The 14,505-nt window shown below is 39.2% G+C and overlaps 1 protein-coding gene across 5 annotated transcripts in view; it reads left to right on the top strand.

Annotated features, from left to right (window-relative positions):
• The window catches only part of ACTN2 (actinin, alpha 2), a 74,300-nt gene that overhangs the window by 18,132 nt on the left and 41,663 nt on the right, over window positions 1-14,505 (top strand). For all 5 annotated transcript variants that reach the window (XM_009885923.1, XM_009885924.1, XM_009885926.1 and 2 more), the window contains exons 2-3: window positions 7,827-7,941; window positions 9,253-9,372. In XM_009885923.1, the coding sequence (XP_009884225.1) occupies window positions 7,827-7,941; window positions 9,253-9,372 (235 nt within the window). The remainder of the gene's footprint in view (window positions 1-7,826; window positions 7,942-9,252; window positions 9,373-14,505) is intronic.

Genomic DNA, 14,505 nt, shown 5'->3' with positions numbered 1-14,505 from the left:
GGGATTTTAAACATTACATGTGTTCCTACTTCTAAAATATCAATGTTTCTGGTTGAAAATACATTTAAAATAGGCAGAATTATTTTAAACTGATAAAAATACACAAGCGGGCAACCCTATGACACTCCATGTGTTCTTAGAACTCACACAGAACTCAGATGCTTGCTACTGTAAAACTTTCGTAAATGGGTGCCATCAACAGTACTGAAAACAGAAGGAGTTTTCTTCATGGAATAGAGCTGTTGTAGCATTATATCAATGATCCATCGAAGTCCTGAGTTGTCTGAAGACTTAACTAAATTTTCATGCTTAAGACTGACTGGTGCTTCTTTCTCACATGTAGAAATGGGCTTACATACCTGCAAACTTCTCTGTCTTTTCCAGCTATCTCAGGTGATCCAAGAAAGATATTATCTGCCTGCTCCTAATAAACTTTGCATTATTTTAACTGTTTTAGCCCCTCCAAAGACCTTGTGAAACCCTTTATCTTCCTTCCTTTCCTTCCTGTTCTTCCCTTCAGAAAAAAAGGCTGAGGTGAGGAGAGTGCATGCAGTGACTCATACTGAATTTCCTCTGCATCTTGCTGCCTCCTGAGTTTTCTTCCATTATAGACCAAGGGGACAACATAACCTTTCTCTGTTGTCTCCCCTGAAAGAAAGGACTAATGTCACTCACTTTATAACAAAAGGCTCAATAATCTTGACATTTCTTGAGGTTCAGCCTTGCCAAATTATTCTTGAAGGGATATTTACATGCTGTGGCTTTTTTTTTTTTTTGTTAATAGTGAGCACTGTAAAACAGACGTGCAATCATTCAGTGCTGGGAGGGGGTTGCATGTTTTACAGGAAACCCTAGACTCGCATAGGATTAGGCCACCTGCTTTGTAAGGACTGAGGTCTCCCCTGGCTCTTCCATGCAAGCAAAATGCAGAATGCTAGCAAGGCATGTACAGTGTCCTATGTGATGAATGCATCCCTTTGACAATGTCTCCTGTGAATGAGAAAACTAAGGAACTGGGGTGAAGTTCCTTTAGTTACTAGAGCAGATCTGCTGACAGTGCAGAGTATGCTAGCATGTAATCTCTGACACCATCTATTCAGCTATACAAATGGATGTGCTGGAGCAGGGAAGGGCTTTCCCCAACTTTGGATATGGGGACCTAGTGATGGAGCTTCTACGATCTTCCTTTGTGACGTGGTTCTATACTATCCTTTCTGTTGTTCCCGGAAATTTGGCTTTGACATACTGCCTATGATTTGAGGGTTTCCTTTTAACGAACTTTTGGAACACACTAAACATTTCCCCTACCTTAGGCTTCATGGCATCCTTCACTATGTTTCACTGGGCTTCATTTGAGTTGTTGTTGTGCTCTCGTGTGTTTAATATTAAAATCCCACTTTACCTACCAAGTGTTTTGGTGTGATCAAGTTTAAGAGCCGTTTAGATGTGGTGTTGGGGGATATGATGTAGGGGAGAACTTTGTAGAGTAGGGTAGATGGTTGGACTGGATGATCCCAAGGGTCTTTTCCAACCTAGACAATTCTATGATTCTATGATTCTAAGTTGTACGGGTGAACCACCTCTCCTGTTACAGTTACTCCAGTTATTTTACTAACACATACCGATTCATTTAGGCTTCCATTGCAAGGGGAGCAAGGGGACAGTTAATAATAATTCAAACCAACAAGTAAGATGTAGGATTTTATTTATTTTAGATTCATAAAAATATATTGATGCACCTAATACACTAAAAGTACAGCTGATCTAGATGTTCTAGAAGCATCTAAAAGATGCCACATGTAGTCATTGGTTCACATCAAGCTAGTTTATAAAGGCTGTGTTTCACCTTCATGCCCCTTCTTTTGGGAGCAGAATTAAATAGTTAAGAGAACGAGGGCCAACACAGACTGTATCCCAAGCCCAGAGAAAAGCCCTGATCCTGCAGTCATTAGAACACTGTGTGGACACAGGAGCTAGGAGATCGTGTTGCAGGTTCACAACTTATATTTTAAAACATGGATAACAGACAGATGGGCAAATCTTCAAGGGGAAACCTCAGTCTGGCCTAGTGGGAATGTTCTGGCAGAGCTCTTTCTGTAACACCCTTGCCATGCGCTCAGAGCCCAGTAATGTTCCGTATAACTACAGAGTGAATCACTGCATCCCATTTAGCCTAGAAGTAATGAAGACCCTCAGCTAGCACAAGTAGAGAGGAAAAATACTTTAGAAGAAGGTCTATAAGCAGAGTTTGAAGAAACAATTCTATCAAACTGAGATTAGGGATAAAACATATGTTTATAAACAAATGTGTTGAATGTTTATATTTGAAGCTAGTTTTCTTCAGGTGTGTTCTCCTGCTCTGGGTATTAGAAATTAAGGTCCACTTAGAATGACTTGTGCTTCTGCTTTACTTAACAGAAGACAGGAAGTATTAAGTTTTCTATTAATGCAATATTAGGAAAAACTTCTACACTGAAAGGGTTATCAACGATTGGAACAGGCTGCCCAGGGAAGTGGTGGAATCGCCATCCCTGGAGGTATTTAAAAGATGGGTAGACATGGTGCTTAGGGACATGGTTTAGTGGTGCTTTTGGAAGTGTTAGGTTGATGGTTGGACTCAATGATCTTAAAAGTCCTTTCCAACCTAGATGATTCTATGGTTCTATGATTCTATGATTTTTCTTAACTCATAGGTTAAAATTAGATTGTGTCTGTATTTTCTTATGTAAATGTTACAAAAAGGCTAGAAACTCAAAACACAAATGACTTGGGGGCCAGCAGCATTTCTGGTAGGGGTACAGGCAAGCAGACACATGCCTTTTGAAATAAATATTAGTTTTTAAAACGTGTAAATATTATAGCAGACAGAAATTGATTTGAGTTGGAGAGAGTAAAAGGCAGTGTTAACCTTTGTTATGAGACATACGTACTAAATAGGATACAGGTCTCCAGTCCTTTATTGGGCTGGAACCACTTCTCAATTTCAATTCTGAATGCAAGTAAATAAAATGTCCTGAACTTGTGGAGTGTATCCCCTGTACATGCCCCATTCAAGTTATGCTGTTGTTTTGGTGATGTACATTTTGGACTCACTGTCAGTGCCAAACAAGAAATTTACCTTGTATTTTCAGCAGGTATAACAAGCTGTCTTGTGACCCACTGATGGGTAACAGTATTGGAGACAGTAGTAACTGGTGCTTTCTCAATTCTCTTTATCCCTATTATCACATGCACATATGAAACTTTTTATTATAGCATCTTGGTTTCTGGCTTTGAAGCACTATCAAAAGTAAGTTGTCATTACACTCACATAAAAAGGACATCTGGGCTGTCTCAGGAGCATAGGACAACTCAGCTTTCAGAGATATCACTTTTTCCATCAAAGTATGTCATCTATGTGTTGAAATATTTGCATGGAGCAGGCATACCCTGTTATTTTTTGGCATTAGCTGCAGTTGATTGATAATTGATTAGGGATATCTCCTTTTTCTGCCCTTTGCTGGCAGTTCTACTTGTCAAGGGCTTGTAAAATTAAGTGGCCTGAGTAAGTTACCAGGTAAAGTGGTTTTTTTTTCGGTGCACACTTTGCCATCACAGATCAATGAATCCAAATTAGGGAGGATATGTTACTGGCAGTCTTTACAACGAGACTAAGTGGGCATAGAACATAAACTGCACTCCCTTTTCTGGAGTTAGCTTTTCCAAAATAGACCTGTGACAGCAGTAGACAACTAATAGTGCATTAAGAGAACATTTAACTGTGAGACTGCAAATTGTTTAGCTTCGTGCCCTGCATCTTCTCTTCTGTGGTCTCATCTAAGAATGTCAGCAAAGTTTCTTTTGTCATAACAACTTTGGAAAGGAGAAATGTTTATTGATTTATTTTTTTAATTTGTAGAGCCACCTATAGTAAATAAATTCTAAAAAGAAATGTCTAGCTTTCTAGGCACTTACTTGTATCCCTCCTGGTATTCGGCTTGGTGCCTTCAGTCCTGCCTCATTTCTCTGGGCAATCCGATACGCTAAAATGTACTGTACAGCTCAGCAGAAAAAGGAATTTGCTTTGTCTAAGTCATTTAATAGCTTTTAAATCCTAGTGGATTACAAATTTGTAGGGTACTATATGCTGGCTGTATTTTGATCTCCAGGACTTAAACATGCTTTGAATTGTTTCTTAATAGCTATGAATAGAACTTTTAGTTAAAGCCAAAGCAGTGAGAACAAATGGTATCACAATAAGAATAGAAGGATGAGGGTTAAATAAAATGTGGATCGTGGAAACTGTTAAAATTTGCAGGTTAAGTTTTGCAGTATCTTTAATACAGTCACTTATGGATTGCATCACTGAAACATAGTAAACACTTCCTGAGGTAGCATTCCTATAACCATGTTTAGTCCTAGGGAAAGTAAGCCAGTTTGGAAGGCACCAGGCTATGAAGCTACATGCCCAGAGTCTGCTGTAATGTACTGCAGCGACACTTTCCATGAGGCACAAGACAACTGTCATAAGGGGATAGTACCATTTCATGACCTGGTGCACTGGTAAAACAGAGAGCTCTGAGAAACTGTAGTTCAGATGAAAGATCTAAATTTCGTATTCTAGATATAGAAGATAATCTAAACTATCCAGGTATAGATAGTCTAAATAAAGAATCCATGCACAGTAGAGTACTTCGGCAGAACTTTTTATCTCATGAATGGAGGCTTTGAAGGTAATTTCAAGTTTATCCTTCAGAATGCTACAACATCAATGACAAACCCCAATACTCCTGGAAAGAATCTTACATAACCTACACATATAAAAAGGCAGCCCATAAAACCAGTAACTGTCATCAAACTATTTATTGAAAACAGCTTGACTTGGCAGTAGTAGCATCTTTTCCTTGCTTATATCACAGCAACATTGACTGCTTAGTGTCTTTATAAAATGAACAAGATCGAGAAGAGAGTTTCTGTCAGCAAATTCAGTGCTGTAAAAATATCTGTTTTCAAGAGAAACTATTTAAATTACTTGAAAGCTTTGAGATCTTTGGATAAAACTGTTTTTTGTTTAGCAGTGCGTCATCCAGTAAGTTGAATTAGCTGTTGAAGAGGTGAAGTAGAGGAACACAGTGAGATTAGAGGTGGACAAAATTCTAGTTTGCTTTTATATATATATTTATATATGCATATGTGAGCTAAGAAGTGCCAGGTTCTATTTCCTCTTAAGAAACTAAGTGAGAAGTAGCTTTCTTCACAGTAGGAACCAGATTTGTCTTTTAAGACTGCTCTAGTGGTGGGGTCATTGCCATTAAACCCTTAATTAAATGAAAAATGGGGAAAACTCATCTACTTGCACGGTACAAGGTCAGAATGTTTGCCATAAAATGTCTAATACAAGAGCTGGAAATTGCTGAAGTTTTTTCTCCAAATTCCTCTTTGAGTTTAGCATGGTGTTCTTGGAGCAATTCTACAAACTGCAATAGCATCTGCAGCTAAGCACATGTCCATCACTTAAGCTCAGTTCATGAAAGGCTCATTCATTTAGTGGTTCAGCTTTCTAATATTTATTGCCAAATTGCCATGCAAGGTTCATGTGCATTTACCCTTGAGTGCTTTCAGCTGTTTTTTCTGTATTATTGTTCCTTCCAAGGATGCTTGTCATAATTTTTAGTATTTGCAAATGACTTAATGTGGTGCTAAGCCTTTTTAGATACATATTACTAGAACAAGATACTGCTTGAAGCAGACAAATTAGTCTTATAAAATAGATCCTAACCCTATGATGATCCAAACCAAATACCATCCTAAGACTCCATCATGTTGAGCCCTGAGGGTAGAGGTGCCTAGTATCTCTGCTGTGATGTGATACGCTCTGGTTTCAGGTCTCCCATGAGCTTAGTAAAGCTAGTTACCTTAAAATGAGGAAAGTGTTACCTTCCTGAATGACTGCTTTTCAAGCTAACATCCCTTTATTAAAATAGGTGTATTTCCAGAGATACTTCAGCTGCAGCCATACTTACCTCTGTCTGTACACAGAACGACTTTCTTATGCCTCTACCTGCAATTCATCCTCTGCAGGTCGACAGGACCCCTGCCCATAACCACTTCCAATACTGTCTTCTCTCTGCTCCTGTCTCTGGGTATCTAGAATTAGAGATTTCACTGCACAGCTCCCCCATATCTCCCATATCCATAGCACTTCTTTCTTCTTCCTTTCAATTGGAAAGGAGAAGTTGATAAAACTAAAGCTTAGCAAGCTGCTCCTTGTCACTGTAGGATCTCTGAGAAAAGAGCCCAGTAAGCTGCACATAAATTCTTTGCATAAATCAAGTCAAACCCAACAACAATCATAATGTTATTCTTTAACAGAAAGTTGCGTTTTTAAGAACAGACCACTTTTGAAAATTCAATCCATATCTTCTTAGGGTATGAAAACTGTCTAGAATTTACAAGATTCAAATGAGGGGAAGTTTTGCCTTCATCTACCGGCCTTTCTTACTCTGTTTTTGAGAGATCAGAAATAAAATAATCTAAAAAAATAGCCAAGAAAAAGGAAGGCCAAAGGAAATTTCATCTTGACAATGGGGATTTAGGATATTATTTTTTTTCTTAACTATTTACATTAAATGTTTTTAAAACTATGGTAATTTGAAATAGCAAGAGAAGGGGAATTCCACATATCTGAAAATTTTAAGTAGCTGAAGTCTAACTTACCAAAATGTATGGTTATATACCTAGAGTTCAATACCTGGTTAAATACCTAGTAAATACCAACTTGCTCTATATATCTGCACGGACACTGAAAAGCAAGGAGAATTTGTCAGAAGACTGAGAAGTAGTGGATATTTGAAAACAGACTAATTTTAACTACTAGATTTTATAGTAGCCTGTGTTTTGATTTCATTCATACAAAAGGTAATGTGTATATGACCTCTGTAGATCAATGGAGTTAGTTCTGCTTTACACCTCTGCAAGTAAAAGCAGACTTGGTTATTCTCCATGGAGAGAGTAATGCTCATGGTTGCTTTTGTGACCATTTTTGCCCTGCAAACTTAAGTATCTGCATTTGTGTGTTTCATGAATTGTGGTAGTTTTCTGAAAACTATATAATACAGTTTAAAAATAAAACCCTTGATAAGGCAGGCCATATCTGCAGGGTCTGAATGTGAAACTTCTGCACTTGAATTATTGTAAACCTTCAAAAACCATTCTAATGGTCCACGTTTTCAAAAGGCATTCTGTTTCTCACTGTAGTTACGAGTAGGAGCAGATGCAATTTTGCTGGTATCCTTGCTGTGTAAAGTCTCTCTTCAGTTACTTCATCCTGAAGAGTGTTCTCACAACTTTCTGCCTCTGAGAAATGCTTGTTATTTGTCCCTGGCATAGATAATCTGTGTAAGAACTGTTTATCGTGGCACAAATTCAAGTGCTTTCTATTGCCTACATTTTACTGTCACACAGCTTACTTTATATCATATCAATCTTTCTTTTGAGGAAGAATGTGTAACAGGTAAGTCTCAACGTAAAATTATGTGCTTATAAAATGGTAAGTGTAGTAATAACTATTAGATAAATTTTGCCTTTATATGTAGATCTTTTTTGGGGATGCATTTATGAGCAGAATCTAGCACAATATTGCTTCTAATCAAGCAATTCTTTGCATTTTCATGAACATCTGGGATAAGAATTTTGACCTCAGTGGCATGTATAAAATGAATGGGAGTTGGACATCCAAATTTCCAAGGCAGTAGTGAAAATCTCAGATGCAGTGTTTACTCAGATGGCACATCAATTGTTCTGGAAAAAGCTTTGTTGATAAGTATTTTTTTAAATTATTATTACAGACGTTTACAGCCTGGTGCAATTCCCACCTCAGGAAAGCAGGCACGCAGATTGAGAACATTGAGGAGGACTTCAGAAATGGCCTGAAACTGATGCTTCTCTTGGAAGTTATCTCAGGTTGGCTAAAATAAATTTTGCTATGTATTTACAGCATGCTAACAGAAACACTCTTAAAAGAACAAAAATTGTTAACAATTCAGAACAGTGAACACAAACTCTAAGTAGGCTGAAAAGTTGAGAGATAAAACACACTGTAAAACAAAAGGGAGGAAAAAAAACCTCTGCTTTTTCCTTATTTCCAAAATCTTCTGGTTTGTGCTTGTGTTCCAGAATATCACGGTGTATCAGGGTATCACTCACATCACAGTGTTGTTGGACAAACCACAAACGTTGAGGACCTGGTCTTAGCCCCTAACAATTTAAAAGCCTTTATGCTTAGGTTACAAATTCAGTTTATTCCACTTCTAGTATAAAAGTTTTGCTTTGCTTTTAATGACTTTATTGGATGTACCAATGCTTTCAAAAGTGAGTACCTAAAGTAAAACTAGATCAATATTCAGTCACAAGTAAAAGGTCTCCTTTTTCAGAAGAGGGGAGCATCCAAGAACTCCTTTTGACTAACTGATGTAAACTCACTATGTCACCTGTTTTATGTGTTATTCAGAGGGGTGGTCCCCAAGGTACACTCAGAATGCCCCTGAATGGGAAGGGAATAGCTCATCTTACAGACACACAATGAAGGTGAAAAAGGGCAAGAAGATTTTTAAGACATCTGTATGGAAAAGACAGTTCACGTTTTTGCTGGAGATTTCAGTGGGGCAATAAGATCTTCAGATAATCACTCTTCATGAAATGGAGCGTCACATTTTCAGAAATTATTCTTCTTTGTTATCCTTTGAAAAAATAAATTCATTCAAACACATCAGCTTATGCTCTGAAATGAGCTGCTCTGCTATACTAGATGGGGTTGTTAAAAGCCATTGTTCTTGGTCAGTTGTAGAAGGATGCCATGGCTAATCTGCTAGATAGAGTCCAGCCTCTCTTTACAATCAGGCAGGTAAGGGTGATGAGCTCTGAGAACATCCTGCCACCTTAATATTCAGCTACTCTAACACAACCAGTAGGAATGAACCAGAAGTTGAGTAGCAAGAAGTACTCATGTCTTCCAGATGTTTAGGGCAAACATAAAAATTTTACTCTGATTTTACTGCTGTATCAGACAGATCTAAGTCAGATGTTTCAACATTTGAATTTTCTCTTCAGGGTTTTGTTCAAAGCCATTTGACATTCTTTCAGAAAAATACCTGTTAAAATAACTGCTAACTTTTAGACAGTGTTCAGAGCACATTTGCTCTTGAGTTCTAATCACTTGGGTGTCTGTAGCCAGGTGTATGTAACAATAAACACATTAAATTTGTTATTCTGCAGGAGAAAGACTACCGAAACCAGACAGAGGGAAGATGCGCTTCCATAAAATTGCTAATGTCAACAAAGCTCTGGATTATATCGCCAGCAAAGGAGTGAAACTTGTGTCAATCGGTGCAGAAGGTATGTGACAGAGCTTGACGATGCACCTTACTTAGATCCTAGGCATTCACATGGCAAAGAAGTCTGACAGAGACCCTTGATGAAATTGTGGTGCAAGCTGTTTTCTATATATGGGTGCCTCAAAAATCCCTTAATATTGATTGGTGACCCATATCTGTGAAAAGATGAAAGGTGGAAATTTGTGGACACTGGGAGAGGGATAGGGGTGTAAATGGGCTCTAAGATTAGTTTATCTCCAACGTTAAATTGAATTGTCTGTGTTTCAGTGGGTGTTCAGATAATGATTTCTTCTTTCAGAGCATTATGTTTTTCTTATACATTATTAAAAATAAGAAACTCCCTTAGAAACCAGGTTGGATTCTAGGGTGTGCTTTGTCCAATCTGGGATCTTTTTTTATCTTTAGGAGATATTATCCAGACAAGACAAAGGCTGACGTCACTACCAGGTGGCTGGGACCTACTCCCATTTTGTTATGACACTGACTGTGGAAGCCAGCTGTGTTTCTAAAATTCAGATGTAGAGTTAAGGGAGTGATCAAAAGAAATTATGGTAGCTGAGGGGAGACTGAACATATGAAGAAAGTGGGGTGGGATGCTATTTAATAAAATTATTTTGTTATTGTTCTGTTGTTCAGGTAGTTAAATAAAAACATGAAGTTGGCTAGCTAAATGCTGATAGATGTAAACTCAGCAAAAGAAGGCAGGCTGTCACTGCAAGTGAACCTGTGCCTCTTACGAGATTCAATTAATTGTTTAAAAAGGACAAAGATCTGTCTAGAACTAGCTGCTCCCTGGAGATGGCTAGCATGACATCCAACTACTTTCGATTCCACAGCCTCAATGATGTGCTGTCAATTCTGGGGGCAGCCTCGAACATATCCTGAGAGCAAACTCTGAGTGTAACCTCAGTATCATGACGAGAAAGAAGCAGTAGCTATATTCTATTCACCACATTGCTAGGCCTTTTTAGATTGATTTATGAGCTTTCTCTTCCTGTTTTCTGATTTCTCCAGTCTTATATATGTTCTTATTCTGAATTCCAAACCTTCCTCTCAGGGAGCTTACTGTAATTGTGGCTGGAGCAGGAAGATTCATTAGGTGGGATAGGAGCAGCTGTAGAAGTAATAGAGAGATCTATCTGCATTCATTGATTCCATGACAGTTTGACCTAGTCCGCTTCGTTCCTCAAGTGTCATTCAAATGTGTTCTGTTTCTAGATCTAGAACTCCAAAATCCGAAGAAATGGGTGTTCTCTGGGCAGAACATTTGTTTGAACTCAGCTTTTATTCATTTGAGGCTGAACTGGGTGGGTCATCTGAGTCCAAATCCATGCCATCTATCTTTAGGCGCATAACAGAGACCTTTTTTGGGAATGTATCATCAGTGGGGAGAAATGGGCGATTCCCAAAGGCACTTCAGATCTCAGAAGAGGCCTACTGCATTTCAGAGATGCCTGGCTCCCTCCACCAGTTGTACAGGCAGTTAGGGGCAGCTGGGCCCTTTGCTCAGTTAAATGAAGTGGGATGGAAAAATATACCACTACCCTAAACCTCTGCAGTTGTTATTCTGAGAGCGACATGGCATTGAACAGACAGCAGAGGGTACTGAAGAGACAATTTATGTGTGCAAATGAAAATTAAGAATATGGAAGCCTGTTAGATAGCTGGTGCAGAAATACTGAGAGTACCGAGTGTGGAGCAAATGAATGGTAGTTTCTGTCATGTCATGCTGGGACTCCTGAGGCTCCATGACTGAAAACAAGAGTGTAGCGAAAGCAGTATCTTGTGGGACAGAGTCGTAGTTCTCTCTGATCACAGTTTGGACAACGTGCTAATGTTTTCACACCTAGGTTCTTCAAGTAAGGCCCGAGTATTTAAACCTGAAAGGAGGAGACCAGCCCTCTGCACTCCCATCTCCCTCATTTTGCCCTACTTATCGCTACTCATTACTTCCAGGGTGCTCAGACTAGTGAGCAGCGCTTGACCGCTTCCTATATCATCTGCAGGCAAAGCATCTGGGATAGCTCAGATTAGTCATTAAAACCATTTAAGCTAACCCAGCTGTTCTTCTTGGCAGCAACTGGCATGAGTTTAGATGCTATGTGATAATAGGTAATTCCCTCTGGGTGGGAGGCAGGAACAAGAGGCCTCTTCCAGTGTCTCAGCCAGTTGCTGCACGGTGATGTCTGTCCATGCACTTAATATTTCTTCTTGCATGTAAGAGCAGGACACAGTTAGTAAGGCAGGAGACTAAGGTGACGTTCTTGGCTGTGCTGCAGGCTTTTATTGCCTATTGCTGGAATTCTAGATCTATAAAACAGAGGGATTAGAAGCAAAAATTCACTCGTTAGCATTAAAAAAAGTTTTAAATTCTTGGATGGAAGCATGGGAGAGAAATCTGCTGCTACTGTCATAGCTTAGATGCAGAGAGGAACCTGTCATTGTAAGACATTGCACTATGTCAAGTATGGCTACTAACACACATTAGATTACGTCCATGTGGGCAGGAGCAGATAGATTCATGTGCCTTCCACTCCTACTCTAAACAGGCTGAACACAAAGCCAGTTCTGGCCCAGACGTGCTTAGTGCCCTGTTAAGTTTACCACATCCCCTCTCCTAAATTTGTTATCTAAGGCACAGTGCCGTGCTGATGCAGCAATGGAGTATCACATCTGACTGGGTATAGTTTCACAGTGTGGGATCTCTGGCACCAGTATGTGTTTAGAGAGTCCCTGTGCCCCCTTGTCCTGCATACTTGCTCCCACACTTCACAGCCCTACCCTACCACTTGGGCTGACAACTGTTTCTGTAGCTATGCTGGAAACTGGATCAGCAATCTGATCTGTTTTTAAAACACACTTCACCTCTTTTTTTTTTTCTTTTGTTGCATTTTTCAGCTTGTTGACTGGGCAGTTATAGTATGAAGACGGAATGAATGCCAGCAAGGAGGCAGAACACAGGCTCCTTAAGCTTGTATTGTTATCAAAGTCTTTAACCCCTTAACTTACTGCCCCTATGTGTGAGCATGGGGCATATGTGCTTTTCTGCACCCATCTGTTTTGACATTCTCTGAGTTACATGGGTGCTTGGAATACTTTTTAATTTCCAAAGCATAAAGTTTTGTATCTAAATCTGCTGAGGATCATGTCTTACTATCTGACATGCTGAGTGGTGAAAAGCATGTAGGCCCAAGGGGACCAAAGGACATTTAAAATGAGGCTGCAAAATAAAGATTAAACTGCAGTTCCTGTGGGACATCAGTACAAAGTTCAATTTAGTATTTTTAAGGGGCCAGGGATATCCTTTAAAGCCATCATTACTGTTCTGAGGCTGACTTCCTTGGGCTGTGTGTGGAGTAGAAAGAAAGAGGTGATCACCTTTAAATGTGACGCTGAGCAGAAGCCAAATTTAGCTACTCTGATCTGTCTTGTGGAAGAGTCTTCCTTTCCATTGGTGATGAAATGAGACTAGAGAGTCAAGAAGTTAAAGCGACAGCTGTGAAAGTAGTCCTTATGAGCCATTCACAGTCCAGGAGTTAGAAGTTTTCCCTTAAGCTTTAAAAAAGTCCAATAGCTCTATTTGCAAGGTAATTGCATCCTGAATGAAATGAACTGAGGTATGTAGAACCACAAAAGATAAGTATCCTGTTAATAGGCAACACTTGTGTATTGCTTTTCTGGGGGATAAATACTAAAGACTAAACGATCTGTGAATCTGCTACAAGAAGGCTAGAAGAAAAAAAAGAAAGCCAAAGCAGAATAAAAAAACAAAACTAAAACCTTTGAGAACTTGCCACACTGCTTTGCTTGGCTTTTTCCCTAGGCAGTTTTTATTGTTTCCTCTTCCCTTTCCCTTGCTCATAGGTCCTCAGGTCCTCATAGGTCAACAAGACCTTTTTCCCCAGAAAGGTGTAGCTTTGCATATGTGAGGTGTAGGAACTATATTCCTCCCAGAGCAAACAGGTAGTGTGAAGAAAATAATGAAGTCTTCTATTGACCTGTAGAGTAAAATGATAGTAATAAATAGTTTTTTCATCACTGGTACTTTTCAGCATTTAGCAACTTTGTTTTCCTTCTGTTTAGACATTTTTCCTTGTCTTTTGTACATGTCTTTTTTATGTTTTATGCTAGCAACACATAATGAGAAACCAAAGCTGGCAAATTGCTTGAAAATTCCCCTGAGGTACAACATAGAAAATTCCCTCTCTTGCTCTTTCATTTTGTCTGTGTGTACATACAGATATGTAAATCAAAACAACGATGTAGTGATTATGCAAATCCGTGATTTGATTGCCTGACAATCAGCAATGCCTCCTGAGTATTTAAATCAATTTATTTTACATTTGAAGAAATTCTTCTTTACTGTATATACATATCAGACATCTGATCAAAATTCAATTAAATACTTGACCGAGGAGGAGGGAGGAGAGAGAAGTAGCTACAAGCTCTAATTGCCAGTTGGTCTTTTTTGGCTGAAAGTGTTTGGTTTTGAGATTTGAAGAGGCTTGAGGTGTTTCAGGGCCAATAAGATAGTAAAAATGCATGTAAGACAGGCAAAGAGTGGTAAGAATTCTGGAAAATTAGCGTGGAACCCAAAGGAGAAAGTGGAAAATAGCCATTCATATATAAACTTGGATTATCACACTAGCAAAGTAAGTATAGACTTACTTATGATGGGTGACACATCTCCTACCACATTTGTTAATTCCATAGGTTCAAATGACAGCTTGTGTCACATGCTACTGCAATTTAACATGTATCTCAAGTCCCAGAGCTAGCAGCTACATTATTTTGTAAAAGTTGCCCCTGGATTCAGGCAGCTTTTAAGTAGGAGAGTAACTGCATTTTCTGCTGGCACCTCTATTAGCATTTGACATTAAACTGAGGAAATTCCTCCTGCTGCAAGTTCCTCCTGCTCCTTTCCCAGAACACCAGTGGGCCCCCAGGCAGCCACAGCTGCTCTACTTTTTGAGTAAGGCTGGAGGTGACTTTCAAGTGGAGAACAGCTGGTGCCTTCCCTGCTCCACTGCTCTTTGGGTGTGAGGTGACTGGAAAGGCAGTCTGCAGTTCCCCTCTCTTATTGTCCCACCTTCTCCCCTTCCAGTGCTGGACCCTCCTTATAGTCTCACTATGC

Source organism: Charadrius vociferus, unplaced genomic scaffold (assembly GCF_000708025.1).
Source record: "Charadrius vociferus isolate BGI_N301 unplaced genomic scaffold, ASM70802v2 scaffold435, whole genome shotgun sequence".
Classification (NCBI taxonomy): Eukaryota; Metazoa; Chordata; class Aves; order Charadriiformes; family Charadriidae; genus Charadrius; species Charadrius vociferus.
This window is presented reverse-complemented; position numbering and strand designations above follow the sequence as displayed.